This window comes from Maylandia zebra, linkage group LG6 (assembly GCF_041146795.1).
Source record: "Maylandia zebra isolate NMK-2024a linkage group LG6, Mzebra_GT3a, whole genome shotgun sequence".
Lineage (NCBI taxonomy): Eukaryota > Metazoa > Chordata > Actinopteri > Cichliformes > Cichlidae > Maylandia > Maylandia zebra.
Genome location: NC_135172.1, coordinates 8802210 through 8824825, shown reverse-complemented (window position 1 = coordinate 8824825; position 22616 = coordinate 8802210). Strand labels below are relative to the sequence as shown.

At 42.8% G+C, this 22616-nt stretch overlaps 1 protein-coding gene and 1 long non-coding RNA gene across 5 annotated transcripts; one reads left to right on the top strand and one right to left on the bottom strand.

Annotated features, from left to right (window-relative positions):
• Positions 1–462: 462 nt before the first annotated feature.
• LOC143418905 (uncharacterized) lies at positions 463–21500 on the bottom strand. 3 transcript variants are annotated; one of them, XR_013098845.1, is made up of 6 exons: positions 21419–21500; positions 4426–4505; positions 3249–3353; positions 2358–2515; positions 1875–1932; positions 463–936 (listed from the first exon to the last, which is right to left on the bottom strand). It is a non-coding gene; the product is annotated as an uncharacterized LOC143418905 (long non-coding RNA). The 3 variants fall into 3 exon arrangements; XR_013098846.1 differs by lacking the exon at positions 4426–4505 and having other exon boundaries at positions 21419–21494; XR_013098844.1 differs by lacking the exon at positions 21419–21500 and having other exon boundaries at positions 4426–4914.
• Positions 4943–6086, top strand: LOC143418903 (uncharacterized). Of its 2 annotated transcripts, XM_076884618.1 has the most exons (4): positions 4943–5154; positions 5235–5352; positions 5484–5521; positions 5961–6086. In XM_076884618.1, exons 1-4 carry the CDS (start codon positions 5047–5049, stop codon positions 5970–5972), a joined length of 276 nt encoding a protein of 91 aa, XP_076740733.1. In that variant the 5' UTR covers positions 4943–5046; the 3' UTR covers positions 5973–6086. The 2 variants fall into 2 exon arrangements, with proteins under 2 accessions (XP_076740733.1, XP_076740732.1); XM_076884617.1 differs by lacking the exon at positions 5961–6086 and having other exon boundaries at positions 5484–5783.
• Positions 21501–22616: the final 1116 nt, after the last annotated feature.

Here is a 22616-nt window from a genome sequence, read left to right as displayed (position 1 = left end):
TACGGCGGACAGCTAATAACAGGAATCGGACGCGGTCCACCCAAGTCCACAGCAACCACCATAGCAACCGCCTAGCATGACCTTAAAAACATATTCTGTCTTCATAACTATCAAAAACGTGAAATGATTTGCAAAGTGTTTAAGTGTTACAGCTGCAGAGAGCTATGGCGGCATCTTTGGAAGCTGTTTACATAGCTAATAATATACGATGTAACCATGGAGACAGTCAGTCACGTGAGCTAGCGGTGCATGTTTACTACAGTGAATAAGGTGATTGCGTCCACACGCTGCAGAGGGTAAAGACATTACTTCAATATTGTTTTATATTGATATATATTTGCCTTCTGTTGACCATCACCTCAGGTTCACCATTACAGTTTCAGCAGACAGATGCACACTGTCTAAATATGAACACATTCAAAAACTCATGTCTCAGAAATAAGCACAGCTGTTCATGTTTGTCATTAGAATTTTATTAGTAAGAAAATTATGAACTTCATATTGTGCATCAAATAAAAGAACATTTCACAACTCTGAGTCAACAGAAACAGGTAACAGAAATGTCTCTAATGTAGACATGTACAGTGTAGTGTAAGCATTAAAAGATCATAAAGGAAACACTAACATTTATGTGAAACTAATTGTGATAAAAAAATGAGCAGGTGCTCTATAGATTTAAAAGAAAGAATCTGAAAACAACACTTTTTTGGTTTAAGTGATCAAAGTAGAAAACAGAACTGATGTTCAAAAACAAACCGTAGCTGCACTAATATTACACATCTCCATTGTTGTGGTGAACAGACATGTTGCTTTTAAAACCACATGCAGTGTGTGACTGTGACTGTTCACTGAGACCATGAACGCCACTTTGCTGAAGCCTTCGCCTTCTTCTTCTTCTAAATTGGAAGCAGAAGGAGCACGAGCTGCTTTGATCTACTGAAATGAAAAAGCGGAACATCTGAGCTGAAACCAGTCAGCTGAAATCATTAAGACAGGAACAAATTCAATGCAGTGTCTCAGGTGGCTTGGCCTGTTACAACTGTTGATACAAGCTAAATACGGTTAACACACAGTGTCAGGGAGCTCCAGTGTGGGAACTAGTGGCTTTAGGTTTGTAGTCATTTAACTTTCATCCATTCATTCATTTAATTCAGGAGGAAGAAATGTCAGGTTGATGCAGGCTGGTTACATGCATTTGGTCCCATGCTGTCTTTAACTAAATGACTTGGTTCACTTTATGGCTGGGCTGTATGTGGGGTTATATCATGTTATTTGGGCAGGAGTACCTGTCCTCTGTTAGACTTAGAAAGTTTCTCCATAAGTAGAGTTTCTAACTCTTATAGCACATCTGTGGCTGACAGCTTTTTGGTGGCTCTTTTTACCCCACACTGGTTGTGAGTGTGTAAATAGCCCCACTAGTTCTTTTGGGTTGCAGTTAACTTGGGAGGAAGAGGTGGGTCTGCCATGACTAGATGAATAACAATTATCTGGGATGCATAAATTTCATAATGCATGCATATATCTCTATAAACCTGCCTGAGGGCTGCCATTTTTTACATTCAGTTATTTCTCTGCTGGATCTAAATAATGGATGTGTTACAGTTAAACTGACACTGATCAGTGTAAATGGCTCATTGGGACACAGAAACCTTTAAATTAAACCTGATATCGAGTGTCAAACAATATCAAAGCTGTAAAAGCTGTTTACAGTCAGAATTTATAAAACTATGATTGTAAATAAATTCAAACAAGTGAGCTTTTCTCTTTGTGCTGAACATCAACACTGTGATTTCTTAGACTGTAAGCTTTACTTTAGCACAACCAGTTGTAGAAGCCGTCACTCCAAATGTCTTTTGATAACAAGAAAAAAATACCTTTTCAGTCCACGGCCTGAAGTTCTTCTCTCACATCTTCTGCCATCGGCTTTGTCTGCTGGTTTGAAGACAACAAACCACAAAAAGATGATTTAGTCACTTTGTCTGCGTCATGCAGCTCGAATGTGTCGTGTAACGATGTTGAATAGCCGTCGTTATCCCTCTGCTGTGTCAGTAGGATTGTACTGTACAGCATCTCATTGATATGTGAGGAATGCTAATGTAACATGATAACAGACTTACATCATTAAAACATAAAGGACAGGAGATATTTAGATATTTTTATATTTATATTACATTTTATAGCTGACGGATATTACTAAATAGATAGAATTTACTAAATAGCTGGATGAAGATGAAAAATATGTCTATAATAACAAATGACCATGAGAGCCAGTAGAATTAATTCAACTGGACACTCAAAAGACGTCCTTAAATGCTCTTTAAGTGGCAGAACAAACGAACAAACAGTTAATTGCTTACTTGAGATGAAATCTGCTCAGCTACTTTGAAAACAGCTTCTAACTGGTTCCTCCTTTAACAGGATGACTGCTCAGGGGTAAGGCCATCATGCAGTCCAGCAACCTTTATGGTTCTGCTTTGATTCACCAGGAACTATTAGGGAAACCTTCCAGCGCCTCCTGTGAAAGACACAGGCATAAACACACAAACATTTATTAACATGTTCCACAGTCTTCCAGTTTGATTTTCTCATCCTGTGGACAACAACGTACATGGATGCAGGTTTATTGTTAACTTTTGGAAGGTTTATTTACTGAACATATCCAGCTGCAGCTCCACTGTGATCCTGAGCTGGATAAGCACTTAAGGAAATGTGTCAATAAATGGACAAACATCAACTTACTATATTTATCCAAACAGACGGGACCAATAATGCTTCGCTGAGTTAGAGACTTTAATGTCTCTTCTATGTAAGAATGTCTCGTGCTGATATACCTGCAAACTTGACAACAAAGGTTTTTCAGACTACATGTAGCTGTCCTCTATGTCAGCTCACACATTTACATTTATGTCACACTTATTTCTGCTTTCCCATTTTATAATTATTACTTACATTTTGATTAGATACCTTGAGTTTGTAAATGATCAGATTACATAATTGGAATACAATGTATCCAATTCAGGGTTGCGGGAGGATGAAGCCTATCCCAGCTGATACAGGACAAAGACAGGCTGCCAGTTTATTGCAGGGCTAATACAATATGTGTAACAGAAAATCCACTTAAATGTTTGATATTTCTTGTAATAATCATAATTATGACTATTATTTAAAGGTTTCTTTAAATAATACATTTTGATTTTTTATAACCTCTAAAATATAAACCTGAGCTGTTTCAGATTCTGATCTCTGACCTCAGTGACCTGGCTGTGTCCTCACTGCAGCTCCCTCTTGGAAGTACGTCTGCTTCTTGTCTACCCCCAGTGTTGACCGCCTGCCCTTGATATCACGTACTGTACCTGAGGAACAAAAAAGGACAAACACTTGCCTTCATTTAAGAAGTACATTCATACAGAGGTAATCTATGGAAACACACTAGTTCACCCTTTGGGAGAAATCAGTTCCTGTGAAACATTTCTGTAAATGAACATCATGTGGAGAATGAATCAAATGAGTTCTTCCGGTGACTCAGCAGTCCCACACTGACAAATGAAATCTAGTTAAACCATTAAGCATATTTGCTCTTCTGAAATCTGTGTTAAACAACAACAAACATAAATTAGTAACAAAAATACAGCTGAGTAGAGGCTTTACAAACCACCAGCAGCCATAATGCTAAATTTTAATCTTCAAATGTTTCTGAGCCGTCTTCAACCTGCTTTTAACACATTAAAGTCCCACAGTCAATGCAGCCTGACTCAATCCTAAATGTTCAGCACACAGAGACACAGAGGTACTGTTTAAAGTTTAGTGATAACCCGAGTCACTGATCATTTGCAGTAATACAGAGTCTGGCAGTCTTTGCATGATGTCCACGTCACTAAGTTTCTAGCTGACTCTCAGGTGTGACAGGTGTGCCAGCAGGAAAGAGTAATAATAGCCTGCATCCTGAGGTTTGTCATGCAGGATTAAAGGAGCCAGGCTTTGTTCACACAGCTAGGATTGTATTTTACACTGACCCTGGGTCAGTATAAGTATCATACAGTTTAAACGAAGCACTGAAACTTGCACATATTTATTACAGATGCACTGAAGCTAATCGAGATATTTGCTGTCAATCTGTGGCTGCGATTAATCACTTTACTGGAAACTTTATTAACTAGTAACTTCATCAGTCATGACAGAAGCTAATATTTCTGTGCTAACATCGTTTAACCAGTAACAGCTTTACTCCAATATAAGCTAACGTTTACACCGTAACTTTAAGCTAGCACCATAAAGACGGTAAAACACGTAATGATATCTACAAATGCATCTTAAAGCTGTTATATTAGCACTCTGTGTATTACTAACATAACCACATTAACATTACTGACACTCGCTGACTTTTAATAGTCATTCTATAAATGCTGTCCGTTTAAATGGTCTTACCTGTAAACACTGTATATCCACCGATTTGCAGCCAGAGTGGATTCTGGAGTCTTCCCACGCTCCTGTTAGTGATCCTCCATCTGGATGGATGAGAACAACCTTCTGAACAATCTAGCAGGAGATGGCCCATATCTATGGGATTGATTTGTGCTAATAACGCCCATTGTATGGACTGATAACAGCCTAAGCGGGTGAATAAAGTCACCCAGTAGCTAGCTGTGCCATTACCCAGCATACATCACTCCCTCCGTAAATGCAATAAACCATACAAAAGTATCGTTCTACCTGTTTTTCAGGTAGTTGTTTACATTATATAATTTATTGTTTTCTGTATACGTCACTACAATTAGTGATGGGACGTTCTGTATCGAGGCTTCGGAGCGTGTGTCGAGTAATGGAGGGGGCGTTTCCGCGAAGCGCGTATCGAGGCTTGCTTCATTTATGGGAGGAGCTGAAAATGATGACGTCCGAAGCCTCGCTGCCCGGCTGTACCACGTGACTGGTTCATAAAGTGGTTCGAACTTTGCCGCGAGATATGACAGCGATATAAACCCCTCAGACTTCATTCAAAAATGTGGGTGTTTGATGGAGAGTTGCGGTTAGTGAGAGTTTGGAGACCGTATGGAGGTTTATGAGAGTGAGGAAAGTCAGGAGAGAATGGAGCCAGCTAAGAAGAGGAGGATGTCCTCCCCTGTGTGGGAACATTTTGATCTTATTCCTCCCAACAAGGTATTTCTACAGAAGATGTATTTTCATGATACTGATGGTGCAATACAATTTATGTTGAGCTGTCTTGACTTTTGTACAAGGTGAAGTGTTTGCTATGTGCCAGGGAGCTGGGATATAACAGCAACACCTCATCCATGCTTAGGCACTACAGAGCTTTGCATGAGAATAAGGGGGACACCGATCGTGGAGCAAGACCAGGTGAGCCATCAAATGCAATGATAATATAGGATGCAGTAATGTTACTAAATGATATAACAATATTATACAACTGTTATAAGTTACGTGTGTGATATTTATATTTGTGCTTTATCTTTATTGTCTTTCCTCAGGAGAACAATCTCAAATAGATGAAGACCTGGTCAGCATGGTGATTGAGGACTCCCAGCCATTTAGCATTGTGGAGGACAAAGGATTCAAAAGATTTGTTAAATCATTAAATCCTAGCTATGTTCTCCCCACTAAAAAGGTCATAAAAGCAGTGAAAATTTAGTTTTTACAGAATAAAATGTGAACAGGCAGGACTGAGGCTCAAAGCCTCAGTGTGTAGCTGTCCATACCTCAACGTTACAAAAGCACAACCACTGTCCACACCCCAACCACACCTCACCTCACAGTAAATGATCATTTTCATTTCAAGCATTTCCAAATAATCATTTCCCATACTGCCAGTATAAATATACACAGTATACTGCCATCACTACAATATACATGTTTTACACACTCCTTTTGTTGTTGACATTTACAGGCTGTGTGCAAAATGCCACACTCTTCAAATTCATGCCAGCTATTATTTTTACGTCCAGTAGGTGTCCTGCTAGAGCAAATGAAGCTTCATGAAGCTTCGCGTTGGGGTGAACCAATTGGATGAAAAGCTTCAGTGCTTCATGGGGCTTCATCTGCCCATCACTAACTACAATGTGATTTGGAAAATGTCTAAATATACCGACAAAAGGCACTTCCGCGGCAATCTCTTCAATCGGAGGACCCTTCACGTCAATTCCCGACGCGAGAGGGGTACCCTGTGCGTCCATAAGTGCAGCAGAGGGAGCCTGACCATGCGTCACACTGAGGTCTGTTTGTCGCAAATATCTTTGACTTGTTTTTATGTCTTGTAATGTTTATGTGTGTATTTATGTGTTGTATTGCTGGTAAGTAACTTTCTTGCACTGAGGTCTGTTTATTGCAAATATCTTTGACTTGTTTTTATGTCTTATAATGTTTATGTGTGTATTTATGTCTTGTAATGTTTATGTGTGTATTTATGTCTTGTATTGCTGTTAAATGTGTATTTATGTCTTGTATTGCTGGTAAGTAACTTTCTTGCACTAAGGTCTGTTTGTTGCAAATATCTTTGACTTGTTTTTATGTCTTATAATGTTTATGTGTGTATTTATGTCTTGTAATGTTTATGTGTGTATTTATGTCTTGTAATGTTTATGTGTGTATTTATGTGTTGTATTGCTGGTAAGTAACTTTCTTCCACTGAGTTCTGTTTGTTGCAAATATCTTTGACTTGTTTTTATGTCTTATAATGTTTATGTGTGTATTTATGTCTTATAATGTTTATATGTGTATTTATGTCATGTATTGCTGGTAGAGTAAAGGGCCATCTTTACCCCACCAGGGCCTTTGATGCTCGTTGAGGCCATCCACATTAGGGCCTTTGATGCTGGCCGATATCATGCACATTACACCAGGGCCAGTGGTGTCAGCTAAAGCCATCCACATTACACATGGGTGTGTGGTGCTTACCAATACCATCCATATTTCACAAGGGCCAGTGTTGTTAGATTATGCCATCCACATTACACCAGGTCCTGTGCTGCTGGCTGAGGCCATCCACATTGCACCGGGGCCATGGGGTTGGATAAGGACATTAACATTACACCAGCGACTGTGTTGCTGGCTGAGGCCATTCACATTGCAGTAGGTCCTGTGCTACTGGCTGAGGCCACCTATATTTCATGAGGGCCTGTGTTGATGGCTGATGCCATCCACAATACACCAGGGCCAGTGATTTCTGTGAGGCCATCTTCACCAGACCAGGGCCTGTGCTGCTAGCCATCCAAATTACCCAAGGGCCTGTGTTGCTGGCCGAAAACAACCACATTTCACCAGTGCCTGTGGTGTTGCTGGCTGATGCGATCCACAGTACACAAGGACCTGGTCTACTGGCTGAGGACATTCACATTACAACATGGCCTGTTGTGCTGGCCAATACCATCCACATTTCACCAGGGCCACTGTTGATGGCTGAGGCCATACACTTCACACCAGGGACAGTGCTTCCTGTGAGGAAATCTTCACCAAACCAGGGACTGTACTGTTGGATGATTCTATCCACATTACACCAGGGCCTGTTCTACTCAATGATACCATCCACATTTCAGCAGGGCCACTGTTGTTGGCTGAGGCCATATACTTTACATCAGGGACAGTGCTTCCTGTCAGGCCATCATCAGCACACCAGGGCCTTTGGTGCTGGATGATGACATCAACATTACACCAGGGCCTTTGGTGCTGGCCAATACCATCCACATTTCACCAGGGCCAGTGTTGTTGGCTCAGGCCATCCACATTACACCACTGCCAGTGCTTCCTGTGATGCCATCATCACCAAACCAGGGCCTGTGGTGCTGGCTGAGGCCATCCACATTACACCAGGGCTTGTGTTGCCGGCTGATGCGTTCCAGATAACACAAGGGCCTTTACTACTGGCTGAGGATATTCACATTACACCAGGGCCTGTGGTGCTGGCCAATATAATCCACATTTCACCAGGGCCACTGTTGTTGGCTGAGGCCATACACATTACACAAGGGACAGTGCTTCCTGTGAGGCCATCTTCACCACACCAGGGCCTGTGCTTTTGGCTGAGGTGATCCACATTACATTACGGCCTGTGATGCCGGCTTCTACCATCCACATTACACCAGGGACAGTGATTGCTGTGTGGCCATCTTCACCCCACCAGTGCCTCTGCTGCTCGTTGATGCCATCCACATTACACCTGGGCCTCTGGTGCTGACCGATATCATGCACATTTCACCAGGGCCAGTGGTGTTGGCTAAGGCGATTCACATTACACCAGGGTGTGTGGTGCTGACCAGTACCATCCATATTTCACCAGGGACAGAGTTGTTAGATGAGGCCATCCACATTACAACAGGGCCTGTGCTACTGGCTGAGGACATTTACATTTCACCAGGGCCTGTGGTCATGGCTGAGGCCAACTACATTTCATCAGGGCCTGTGGTCATGGCTGAGGACATTCACATTACACCAGGACCTGTGGTGCTGGCCAGTACCATCCACATTTGACCTGGGCCAGTGTTGGTAGATGAGGCCATCCACATTACACCAGGGCCTGTGCTACTGGCTGAGGCCATCCACATTATGCCACGGCATGTGCTCCCTGTGAGGCTATCGTCTCCACACCAGGGCCTGTATTGCTGGCTGAGGCCATCCACATTGCACCAGGGCTAGTGCTCCCTCTGAGGCCAACTTCACGACAGCAGGGCCTGCGCTGCTGTCTGAGGTCATCCACATTTCACCAGAGCCTGTGTTGCTGGCTGATGCCATCCACATTACACCAGGGCCAGTGGTGTTGGCTGAGGACATTCACATTTCACAAGGGCCTGTGATACTGGCTGATGCCATCCACATTACACCAGGGCCAGTGGTGTTGGCAGGGGACATGCACATTACGCCAGGTCCTGTGGTGCTGGCCAATACCATCCACATTTCACCAGGAAAAGTGTTGTTGGCTGAGGCCATCCACATTACACCAGGGACAGTGCTCCCTGTGAGGCCATATTGACCACACCAGGGCCTGTGCTGCTGGGTGATACATCCTCATTTCACCAGGGCCTGCGTTGCTGGCTGAGGCTATCCACATTGCACCAGAACTACTTTGCTGACTCATGCCATCCACTTTACATCCACTTTACATCAACGAGTTACAGGGCCTCTGCTACTCGTTGATGGCATCCACATTACACCCGGGCCTGTGGTGCTTTCTGAAACCATCCACATTTCACCAGGAATTGTGTTGCTGGCTGATAGGTTTGTAGCATAAACCTAGCATAAAGGACAATCTGCTACGCAACAAAAAGCAAGACACAAGGCTCTGGTTTACTCATGCATGAGGGAGGTATCTGGCTGGAGCCAAGTGTCGTCCCACCACTTGACCTCCGTCAGAGACTCTCAGCCAGGTTCCCCACAGCACTCCTTTTATTGTGGTTACATGAATATGCATAGGGTCATTAACATATAACATCTTACATAGGGATACATGTGAACAAAGAATACTGTGTGTGTGTGTGTGTGTGTGTGTGTGTGTGTGTGTGTGTGTGTGTGTGTGTGTGTGTGTGTGTGTGTGTGTGATTTGTGTGAGGTCAAGATGTGACCCTGTGAAGACTCCCCAAAGCTGGTGCCAGAAGTCTGGGTCCATCTAACAAAAGGCTCTTATACTTAAACAGATATACGTGTGTTTGCTATACCATAAATCAGCAAAAGAAGATACGACCTCTCCTCTGTAGGGGAGTGAACTCACCCCCCTCTTCATGCTACACAGAGTTGTTACAGACCTCTTAGGATGAGACATTCTTTTAATCTACAAATGATTATATACTTCTAAGCATATATAAGTAAATATTTCCAAGCATAAATTACAATCAACAATACAAAACCTATCATTCCCCCCTTTTTGCCCTTTATGCTAGAAAAGTTCCCAGTTATGAATACCTCATGTCTGACAGTTTCAATGCAAACATTTTTATACTCAGCATATGTCAAATCACCCTAAATTACTGAAAAGGTACACAGTTTAACAAATGTATTAGCAGTTATCCCATTCATTGATCTCATCCAATGGCAAACTGCATCCTACGAGCAAACAAAGAAATTGTTAATGTAATAGTTGAAATAAGAAAGTAACATTTTCAAAAACATCTCAGCTTGGTGGTGCTTCCTCCGGGTGTGCACATCACATGTCTCTCTGCAGAGTGGTTTAAGCTCTGCAGGGCGTCATTAATGTCTCTTCCAGTTGTTTCCATCACTGTCCATAGGACCAGAGTCCAAATGTATGTAGAATAAACATTCAAACATACCAGTTAGTTTTATTGTTTGTCAACATGTGTCTCAGCTATTTCCAAAGCTGCAGACCACATAGGAAACTGCTGTTATCACCACCATAGCTTCTGGTTCCTGTGCTTTTCACAGAATCATGATGTCATCCTTAGACTCCCTCTGCGCTGTCGATGGAGCTTGGCACGCTCCCCTCATCCTTCAGGTGCCCGTCTGTTGTCCACAATCTCCTCTCTTGGCCTCTGGAAACCCCCCGTGGCACAGCTCTCATTTCAACGCAGTTTCATGGTCCTTGCTGTGGCTCCAAAGTCTGATCTCATGATGGGCCCCAACCAGCTCGATCTTTTACCTCAACCACTGCCTGGGCTGTCAGCTATGCCTGGAATGGTTCTTGCTTCTCACTGGGCCTCTTAAGATTTCTCAGGAGATTACTGCTGCACCTGTATTTCCTTGCTAAGAGGGAAAACTTCTATTTGGAGAGCATGTCAACAATCATCAAACAACATTCTTTAGTTCAGTGAACTTCACTTATAGGCCATCAAAGCCTCATCTGAACATGGATGCACCACTTGCATAGGTTTAATACCTGTAAATAAACGGCTAATCACAGAAATCACTGCAACAATAATAGAAAACATTGTTTAATATTAATCCTGGACCCCTCCACTTGACTCATGGACACTCCCACGAGTCAACTCATCAAACCTGGATCCCTGTCTTAAAGAAAAAGGTTAGCTAGATCACATCCCAGGCAACATCAGGGCATCTCTGCTGGAGTAGCTCCACCCCGGACCTATAATCCAGCAATGAAAATCTTAGTGTGTTTTGCATATTAAGTTTGCTTAACACCTGGCTCTCCCAGGAGCCTGCATACACACCATCATGGCCTGGAAAGCAAAATCTGGAAGTGAAATCAAACTTCATACCTGTAAACAATTGTATCATAAGAACAATAAGCTTTCAACATCAGCAAGACAAGTGTCATGTGCAGGTTTTCTCAAATCAGTAAACTACAATTATTTCCATAATTTGCCTCAGACATGGATCATCCCATGTACTCAGTCAACATTAATGTAATCAGTGACTGCTCTTAAGCAAAGTCACTCCACTCAAATATTACTATGAGCTCAATAGCCCATCTTCAACTATTCCATAAACAATCCCTTATATATTTTTCTCATGTCACTTGTCTGCTTCCGCTGACTCCTCTACATGCAGTCTCAGAAAACAAACATTAGCAATACACATTGATCATCCTGGTGGGCAGGCGTCGGCCATCCACATTCCAGAGGTGCCATAAAAACACCATAAAATCAACCATCCATCGCTGTGGAAAGAATGTTATTCATCTCATCAAAGTAACCGTTACATTTTCCCAAAAACACAGTGTAACAGTATCACCACTCATAACCTGTAAACACAGTTTTCTTCACACATAAACCCAGAAATCCTGTAGTAGGAAAAAACATTAACTAATCCTCTTGTAAATCACATGATCAAAAACATGATTAACCATCTGCTGTAAAAAGAAATGTAAATGTTAGCGCTGCGCAGGTGTGTACACTTTCTCACAGTAATCTCTGTGAGCAACACAAGGTAGTGAATGACACACACATGGTAAATTCACAGACAGAGAATTTAAACTAAAAAGGTTAAATTTTCAGAGTTCACAAACATAAAAATGGCATTTAAAAGGTTAAATCATCACGCAACCTCGGATGTTGCTGTCATCTTTCTGCTCCTGTAACAAAAAACACATAAATCCATCCACCCTTTTGTCCTGTCTAGGTGGAGGTTAACCTTGAGTCGTGGTCAAGTCCTGTCAGCTTTTACCAGTCAGTCAGTTTTTTTTTCTTTCACTCATTCATTCATGCATTCATTCTTTCTTTGCTGATAGTGGAACCTGTCGTCGCATTTAGTTTCCACTTTCAGCAAAATGACGTCATCTCAAAAAGAAAAAAAGAACTTTAGATCGGATTACATCGCTGAATCCTTTTTAGGCCGGGACTTTCATTTAATATTGTCCCAATAAGTGGCTTTCTCCAGAGCCCATTTTAATGTGGAGAAAACTCACTTGTAACGGCTTTCTCGACAGGTCGTATAGCACTTTTAATTCCTGACGTGCAGATCTGCTTAAAGAAAAGAAATAGACAAACAAAATCAGTGCCTGTTCAAAAGATAAAAATGAAAAATAACAGAGATTATCAAACCAAACTTTCAGTGCACTGTGAAAGTATCAAATAAAAAGGCCTTGTTAAGTCATGACACAAACTCCTCATCAACTTCACAACAGGAGAAGAATCATCAGCTAGATTCACTCCAAACCAACCATCAGCTGCACAACATACAACATAAGCCTAATGTCATATTAGCTATGAGTTTAATCACCAGGTCTGTGCTCTTCACTCATTTAAGCCACAGATTTTATTCAGTCTTCCTTTTCCCTTCATCATAAAACATGTGACATGCTGTCATGCACTTCACAAAAGACGTTTGTTCTGACATATTCAGAGTTGTGTATCTAAATACAGGATTCACTCTCACATCAAAGCAGGAAACTCGGTGTTTTAGAGTCTCCACTCAACACACAACAAACTCCAACACATCTCATTCACTCGTGCTAGAATTCAGTCACCTTTCATTAATCTAAGAACGATCAACTAATTTGCATATCAGCTATTAACCCACTAAGATGACAGGACAACAGAAATGCATGTTCAAAATAGTATCACAAAAGACAATTTCCCTCATACAGTAAATTACTTGTGCTGCATCAATCAAGCAGGAAGCTTCTCCCAATTTACTATATCAACGACTAAATTTATTGTCAGATCACTGGTTGGTCAAACCAGAATCTTTTTTTCCCCACAAAGGTTAAATTGTTGTCCTGCAACCTAGAGAGTCAAATTTTTGCATTGGATAAATTCAGTATTTGATAACAAGTGTCTGCTAAATTGACACTATTTTAACACTGATGAAAGATAACAAGCTAAATTTCATTGCATGGGTGTTTGTGTTATTAGGCAGGTCTAATGCATGTCTGTGGAGCTGCATATCCAGCAGAGCATGTTCTTAGAGCTGCCTTTCCTACACACTTCTCTGCTATTATTTAATCATTTCTTAACTAATGTGCTATGAGTCTTCATGAGTTATTTTGTGTTTGGAATTGTTAGTAGGGTTAATGCATGTTCTGCTTGTTTGTGTGATTTTGTATGTTTCTATTTTCGCAGTGTTTCAGACTCCTTCACAATTTTCCAAGTTAAGCAGTCAGTTTTCTTTTCCGCAGGTTTGCTAATGCAAATTTTGATTTCCCACATTAAATAATTCCTATGTGTTCTCACCTAGTCTTCTCACTCTGTTGTCCTCTCCCACTTCAACAGTCCAACAGCCGGCAGTTCTCCTTCAGCTTTGTCCTGTGTCCCACTGTCTGTTCTTGCCATTTTACTCCACAGGTGGCAAATGTCAAACTCCAACTGTTCAGTTCTCCTCAAACGTTTTCTTCACATGGACAGTGAAGTTTCAGCTTGTTGTAGACACAGTGCCATTCATCCGATCAGTCAGGATGATGGGTTTGCTCTTCTTCTCTGATGTTGTTTGTCCACATTGCTGCTGCTTTGCTGGGACTCTTTGCTTAGGACTTGCTGCTGTCTCTTTATCATGTTATTGCTTTGGAGCTGCATTCCTTGTCTTCAGGGAGGGGTGAGCGCTTGCTTGCTTGTGAGGTTGAGAGACACATGGCGCTGTAAATAAGTCAGCCAGAAACTTGGCCTGCATGTTTCCAATGATGTTAAACTATAACTTTCATTCTTTCACGGTTTTTTCAGTGCACTCTCTGAACACTTAGATGGCACACTTGTTCTTGGAGGCGACCTCAACCCTGGACTAAATGAAGACATGGATACAGCGGGAACTCAGCGTAATTGGCAGTCCACAAATATAATCAAACAGTATATGAGCGACTTTGGTCTTTGCGATGCATGGCGCTCCCTTCACCCCACCAGTAAGGAATATACTTTTTTCTCACATGTCCATCACTCCTACTCTCGTCTGGATTATTTTTTGGTCAGCAGCTCACTGCTGAACGACATTTCAGACACTGAGATTCACCCTATAGCTGTCAGCGATCATGGTCCTGTATCTTTAACACTAATGCACAAGAATAATACTACGCCAAGAAAAAACTGGAGATTTAATATATCACTACTTAAAGATGAAGACTTTATTAAATATTTTAAAAAAGAGTGGACTTCATATTTGGACTATAATGACACTCCCGAAACATCAGCTTCTGTTCTATGGGAAGCATGGAAAGCTGTGATGAGAGGTAAAATAATTTCTTTCTCATCACATAAAAAGAAAAAAGAAAACAAAAATATTCAGGAATTAGAAAAAAACATCAAATCACTAGAAGAAGCCTACGCGTCCCACCAAGATCAGGAAACATTGAACAAAATACGCAAAACAAAACTAGAATTAAATGAGATAATTGATAAAAAAAAACAAAATTCTTAGTACAAAGACTACGCCTACAAAATTATGAACATGGTAATAAATCCGGTCAATTTCTAGCAAACCAGCTAAAAATAAATAAAGAAAAAACAACTATATGTGCTGTTCAAGATTCATCTGGGAACACAATATATGATCCGATACAAATAAACAACATTTTCAGGGATTTCTATAAAACGTTGTATTCACCACAAATAAACCCATCTAAAAAAGAAATTGATCAGTTTTTGGACAACATAACTCTTCCAAAATTATTAGACACTCAAGCAATGGCACTGGATTCACCACTGACACCAGGTGAACTCCAGGAAGCCCTGATAAGTATGCCCAATAATAAGGCTCCAGGTCCAGACGGCTTTCCTGCAGAATTCTACAAAGAATTCTGGTCGATTCTAGCACCAGTTTTCTACAGAACGTTGTTGGAAATTAAAGAAAAGGGCAGACTTCCATCAAATATGAATTCTGCAAACATTAATCTCCTACTAAAACCAGGCAAAGACCCTGTGTATCCCTCAAGCTATCGTCCAATATCCCTTATAAATGTAGACCTTAAAATAATCTGCAAAGCTCTCTCAAAGAGACTGGAGAAAATAACCCCCCTCTTAATTCATCCTGACCAAACTGGTTTCATAAAAGGTAGGCACTCATCAACAAATACACGTAGATTACTTAATTTGATAGACTACTCATACAGTAAAAACCTAGAAACTACAATATTCTCTTTAGACGCAGAAAAAGCATTTGACAGAGTTAACTGGAAATTTCTATTTGCAACTTTACACAAATTTGGTTTTGGATCCTCTTTCATAAACTGGTTAAAAATATTATATAATTCCCCAACAGCTTGTGTTAGAACAAATGACCAAACATCCTCCAGCTTCTGTCTCTTGAGGGGCACCAGGCAGGGATGCCCACTCTCCCCTTCACTGTTTGCAATTTTTATTGAACCACTAGCAGCAGCAATTAGACAGAATTCAGTAATTAAGGGCATAAAATGCAAGAACGTGGAACATAAAATCAGCCTTTATGCGGATGATGTGTTACTCTTTCTCCAAAATTCACAAACCAATATCTCTGGGGTGATTGAATTGATAAACTCTTTTGCAAGAATATCAGATTACTCAATTAACTGGTCAAAATCTACAGTTCTACCGATTAATTGCTCCCTCCATAATTCCTCTTCTACACCACTGCAATCGGGAAATATAAAATATTTAGGTATTAATGTTTCTCCCAAGCTTGCAGATCTAACTAAATTAAACCATATCCCACTTTTAAAGAAGGTAGAAGATGATCTGGCTAGATGGAAATGTCTACCCATATCACTCATGGGAAGGGTTGCCGCTATAAAAATGATGGTCTTACCAAAAATAAATTATTTATTCCCAATGATCCCAACTAAACCGCCACAAGATTGGTTCAGATCGCTAGATTCATGTATGTCCAAATTCCTTTGGAAAAATAAACCCCCACGTATAAGCTTAAAAACACTACAAAAGACCAAGGATAAAGGAGGACTAGAACTGCCTAACTTTCAGCACTACTTCTTAGCCAACAGGCTTCAGTTTATCTCAGGATGGCTAAAACATACCCTCTTAGATGAACCTTGGCTAGACGTAGAACAAGCACTTTGCAATAATCTAGAGATCTCAGACCTACCATTTATCAGCTCAAACATCCAACGACATGAATGCTTTAAAAGCATCAACATCAGCTCTTCTCTGACAGCATGGTGGGAGTTTCTAAAATTGACGGCGTCTTCATTAATCCCATGCAAACGTACACCTATCTGGAACAACCCTGACATATTATAAAACAATAATATGATAAACCTTTCAGATTGGAGTGATAAAGGAATCAAATATTTAGAACATATACTAGAAGGAACAGAATTTATCTCATTTGACGGACTAGTTACACAATATGGGATCAACAAGAAAAGATTTTTAGAATATCAACAAATTAAATCCATAGTAAAAAAGAAATTTAAACCGGGTCAAGTTGAACTACAAACACCACCAAGTGTGGTTCAATTTCTTACTCTTAAAACCCCCAAATTACTATCCAAAATATACAGAATGCTTTCTAAAACAGATGAATCAATATCACTTCCTATTGCAAAATGGGAAGCGGATTTATCAGTTAACTTAGACCTAAACTTCTGGTCTCAGATTTGCTTAAAAACCTTTCATCTAATTAGAAATCCCAGTCTTCAATTAATTCAATACAAAATATTACATAGAGTGCACTATACAGGTCATCGGATGTTCAAGATGGGCTTTACGTCTACCAACAACTGCTCACACTGCCAAACCAATTCACCGGACAATTATATCCACGCTCTTTGGTTCTGTCCACCAGTTCAGAAGTTTTGGCGCGAGATATGTGAAGACTTATCGAAGTGTCTGAAATGTAACATTCCAACTTCCCCCTTAGTGTGTTTGTTGGGCAGCTTAGATAATGTCACTTCAGAAAAGAATATCGCCCATATGGTTTTCACTGCCCTATGCATAGCCAAGAAAACAGTCCTCATGAACTGGAAAAATAAAAATAATCTTAATTCTAACCAATATAGAAATTATCTATTAGATTACATTAGTCTTGATACAGCCTCTGCCACCACATCAGATCAATTGCTCTGGGCTCCTTTGATCAGCTCCATCACCTAGTGGGGGTGGGGGGTCATAGTTTGGTCCCGCCTTCACTGTTGTGATTGGTGTGGGGGTAGGGACAGGCTTAGGGCGTCGGGGGGTTTCCCGGAGGCATCTTCCTTGGGGGGCTCAACCCGGGGTAGCGGTCGTGTCCGGTTAGGGGCTCTGTTGGCTCTCAGGTGACTGTTTCCTCGCGGCTGCGTGCAGCGGGGCTAGGGGAGGGTCTGTGCTGACGGACGTGGGTTACTGACCTGGTAGCCTGGCTGCCCCTGAGTGGGTCCGGGATGGGCGTGAGGTTCTGGGGGCGCTCCGTCTCTGGGCTGGGGCTCGGGCCGGGCCTCGGGGGCTTGGGTCCTGGTTGGTGTGTTGCCGGGGTTGTGGGCGGGTGGGTGCATGGGGGCCCGGCCCTGGAGCAGGGTGCCGCCGGTGCATCGAGCCACCTGGGGGGCTCTTCAACTGGTGGGGGAGATTGTCACATCTTGCAGGAGCTTTCCTCTCCTCGGGAGCTTTCTCTGCAGGAGGGGGAGATACAGGAGAGGTGGAGGAAGATCTCAGCCTGGGTGTTTATTGTCTTATGTAGTCTGGAAGATGAGTGGATGGTGGGGTGGGTGCAGTTTTCTCTGTGGTGGGGTTGGGTGGACTGTCCCGGGCTCTGTGGGGCCGGGAGGCGCTGCTGCATTGGGCCCAGGTCCATCCAGACCGGGGCCCCCTTTCCCTGGTGGGTTGCGGAGTATGGGGGTGCCTACTGGGGTCAGCGGGGGAGCTGGCCCCAGGGAGGGGTCACATGCCCCTCCCTTCCTTCCCTCCCCATCTCCAGCTGCCTCCCTCTTCCCGCTCCACCACAACCACCCACACATGCAGGACCTTGGAGTAGGGGTATGTCACCAGGGTGCAGAGGAGGCTACCCCCCCCCCCCCCCCCCCCCCTCTGTCCCCTTCTGGCTGCCTCTGCCTAAATTTTATCCCACAACTTGGACATTCACATTACTCACACTCTCATTACACATACATATAGGATCTTGGGGGTGGGCACGATACACGGAATCCAAAGTACCATCAGGGTGTACACCCCACCCCTGGCGTCGTTGCCCACCTCTCAAGGTTAAATACACGTAGACATTGAGGGCTAGCAGGAGGGACCATGCACTTACCTGCTGCTCTCTGGCAGGTAGCTCCATGCCCTCCTGGGTTTTAAATGCACCTTAGAACACACATGCATCAACACTACAATGAGCGGGTGGAGGGAGGTTTGGAGTCTTCTCTCACCCCCATTCTCTGCGACCTGCTGGAGCGGGGGGGCTAGGAGGAGGAGTTGGCCGTCCGACTGCGGTCTGGAGTGTGGGGCCTCCCTGCTGCTGCGGAGTCGGGGCGGTCTGCCTCCCCCCACCACAGGGAAAAGGGTAATACCACCTGGGTCTGGGTGCAGTTCCCCCTCCAGGGGCAAGGGTACCTAGACCCGGTTTGTAGAGTACGCTTGGGGAGTGTGATCGTGTGTACAGCGTCTCTTTATGTCTGTCTCCACGTTGGTTGAGTGTGGAGTAAGTGCATATGAGAGCATGAGGGTGGGAATGGATGTTTGTATATGTGTGTGCCTGTATTTCTGTGTCTATATGTCAGGTTGGGTGTCAGGCGCCACCTCTCTGGGGACATCTTAGGCCCTCCAAGGTTTGGAGGCCTATCTCCCCCTACCACCACTTCCCCTGCCAGTGGTGGACTCCCTCAGGCATCGGTGCGTTGGTGGTTCTGCTCCGCGGCTGCTGAGTGAGCCCTCAGCTGGGACTCTCCTCAGCTCTTTCTGGGACAGTGGCGCGGCTGCCCCTCTGTTGGTCTTCCTTGGTCTCTTGTGTTCTGGGGGCCTCTGGATGTCTGGAGTTTTGATCTCCTCCATACCTGCTTCATGCCCTGGAGGACGGGGCTGTGGCCCCCCCACACCCTCTAGCAGATCATTACATGAAGGAACCTTTTAAAAAAAAAAAACAAGCGCATCCATGCCCACAGGTGTACACATGGGTGATCACACCCACAAACTACACCCTTTTTGGCTCCTACCTCAAAGCACACTGTGTTCTGTTGATCTTATGTGCTGCACAATAATGTTTAATATTTAGTATTTACTGTCATATTCCCATATATCATTGTGATGCTGTTTATTCTATTACTCTTGTTCTCTTCTGCTTGTTTTCTTTTTTCTTTCTCAGCAGGTGATCCAGGTGATTGATATATGCATTTTTTATTTCTTTTTTTTTCTGCTCATTCTGTTGGTTTTTGTTTTTTGCCCTTCTCCCCCGTCCCTCTTCTCAGCTGTTTCTCTTTCCCTCTTTCTTTCTCCCCTTCTTTCCCCCAGTATTCATTTGCTGTCCCGTATTCAGCAAGTGAAAATAAAATAAACAAAATAAATAAATAAACTATAACTTTCTTCCGACTGCTGCATGTGGAAAATTGATTCAGGTCTGCTTTTCACCTGAAAGTGACAAACTAAGACATGTTCATTATTATCATCACTGCTTAATCAACACACATCTCTCTCTCTCTCTCTCTCTCTCTCTGTGTTTTTGTGAACAATCCTTTCTTAAAAGCAGAAAATGAAATTGTAGTTGTTTTTTGGCTGATCAACACAAAACCTTTTCCCTATGATTATTTTTCATCTACAATATAAATTCTTTCTCTTTTTCATCTGCATAAATAAATCACATGACTGATGATACCATGGTGATCCATAAATATGATCGCCAGTTTATTTAATTATTTTTAACCCAACAAAACAAATAAACAAAAACATGATGCTGATGCTACACACACACGAGTCAAGGTGCAGGAAAACTGCTCACGGGAACGCTGCACACTCCAATTATCACAGTTATCAGAGCTCTGTTTCCCTCTCTTTGAGTAGTTCTCAGACAGCTCTTGATCTGATAATGTGTAGCTTGCTCATCAGCTCAGAAGAAAACAAAAAAAACCCCGCAACGCAACATCACACAGTAGTCGCATGCTCTGCCCACAGTGGCAAAGTCTTGCACTTTCATATTCAATTCAGCTTCTCCATCATATACTTTTAGATGTTTCATACAGGGTTCAGCATATTAGTTGTTTTCACAGGTGTGCTGTATATCTCAACAATGGCTCATAATAAGACAACAGTCTTTCACACAGGTCAAGTGCCTCTATGCACTTCATTAGTTTAAATATTTACCTATATCACTTCACCTCATATGTCATTGTACTGAATTTGAGCAACCACAAGCTTAATGTAGATTACTTTTAACAACTATCCACCTCAATTACGTCTATGGTCTGGCACACAGGCTGTTGTTGATCAGGGCAAGCTAAAGAGTTAACATTTTTTGTCAGCAAGGGGGTGGGGGAAAGCCAGAGCACATCTTAAGTGCTGCTGATGTGGCAGGCCTTCTCCACACGCTCTTCAAGGCTGGTGTGTTTTCTGAAAACTTCTAACATTTGAATCTCTTCCATTTATAAGCCTGCGATTAACCGCACGGCTCAGGTCCGCGTGAAACCCGCGTGACCGCGCTCGCGTGAACCCGCGCAGCTGTGGAGCCGTCGCTCTCTCTCTTTTTTACATAAATACTTTGTGCTGCCAGGAGCAAATTCCAGCACAAACGTCTGTCTCCCTCAGACTCACTCTTGGTTGCTTAGAAACCCATGATAACAACAACAGTCGGTGTCACAGACCACGTGTTCTGCTCCGCACACACTCACACAAAACAACAACAACAACGACGACAACGGCAGCAACACAAAATAGGCCTAATGTCTCAACGCAGTCTCACACAGATCTGCGCGCTCTGCCGCACACAGTGGCAAAGACTTACATAGCAGTGATCACGCGCTTTATCGCACACGGTGATAAAGACTTTCAACGCAACCGCACACAGTGGACGTGTTGCTTTGCTGCACACAGCGGCAAAGAATAGTCGCACACAGTGACTACACGCTTTATCACACAGAGTGATAAAGACTTTAATACTCAGCCTCACACAGTGGCTAAGATTTTTCACATACCTACTTGGTGTTGCTTATTGCGAGTAGCATCAGTCCCGAATCCCGCCGATCGCCATTCATCGAGGAGAAAAGACAGACCGCGAATCCACAGGAACTTCCTGGCTGACGTCAGTCTTTCAATGTGTCCCTCCTCCCCTCGGTGAATGTCGATTCCAGGGATCCGGCTCTCGAAGGACCAATTAATGATAGGTTTGTAGCATAAACCTATTTGCTGGAATGTTAAGGACAATCTGCTACGCAACAAAAAGCAAGACACAAGGCTCTGGTTTACTCATGCATGAGGGAGGTATCTGGCTGGAGCCAAGTGTCGTCCCACCACTTGACCTCCGTCAGAGACTCTCAGCCAGGTTCCCCACAGCACTCCTTTTATTGTGGTTACATGAATATGCATAGGGTCATTAACATATAACATCTTACATAGGTATACATGTGAACAAAGAATACTGTGTGTGTGTGTGTGTGTGTGTGTGTGTGTGTGTGTGTGTGTGTGTGTGTGTGTGTGTGTGTGTGTGTGTGTGTGTGAGTGATTTGTGTGAGGTCAAGATGTGACCCTGTGAAGACTCCCCAAAGCTGGTGCCAGAAGTCTGGGTCCATCTAACAAAAGGCTTTTATACTTAAACAGATATACGTGTGTTTGCTATACCATAAATCAGCAAAAGAAGATACGACCTCTCCTCTGTAGGGGAGTGAACTCAACCCCCTATTCATGCTACACAGAGTTGTTACAGACCTCTTAGGATGAGACATTCTTTAAATCTACAAATGATTATATACTTCTAAGCATATATAAGTAAATATTTCTAAGCATAAATGACAATCAACAATACAAAACCTATCACTGGCTAATGACATCCACAAAACACAAGGGCCTGTGATACTGGCCAATACCATCCACATTTCATCAGGGCAAGTGTTGTTGGCTAAGGCGATTCACATTACACCAGGGTGTGTGGTGCTGACCAATACCATCCATATTTCACCAGGGACAGTGTTGTTAGATGAGGCCATCCACATTACAACAGGGCCTGTGCTTCTGCCTGATGCCATGCACATTACACCAGGGCCTGTGGTTTTGGCGGTTACCATCCACATTTTTACCAGGGCCAGTGTTGTTGGATGAGGCCATCCACATTACACCAGGGCCTGTGCTACTCGATGATACCATCCACATTTCACCAGGGCTTGTGTTGCTGGCTGA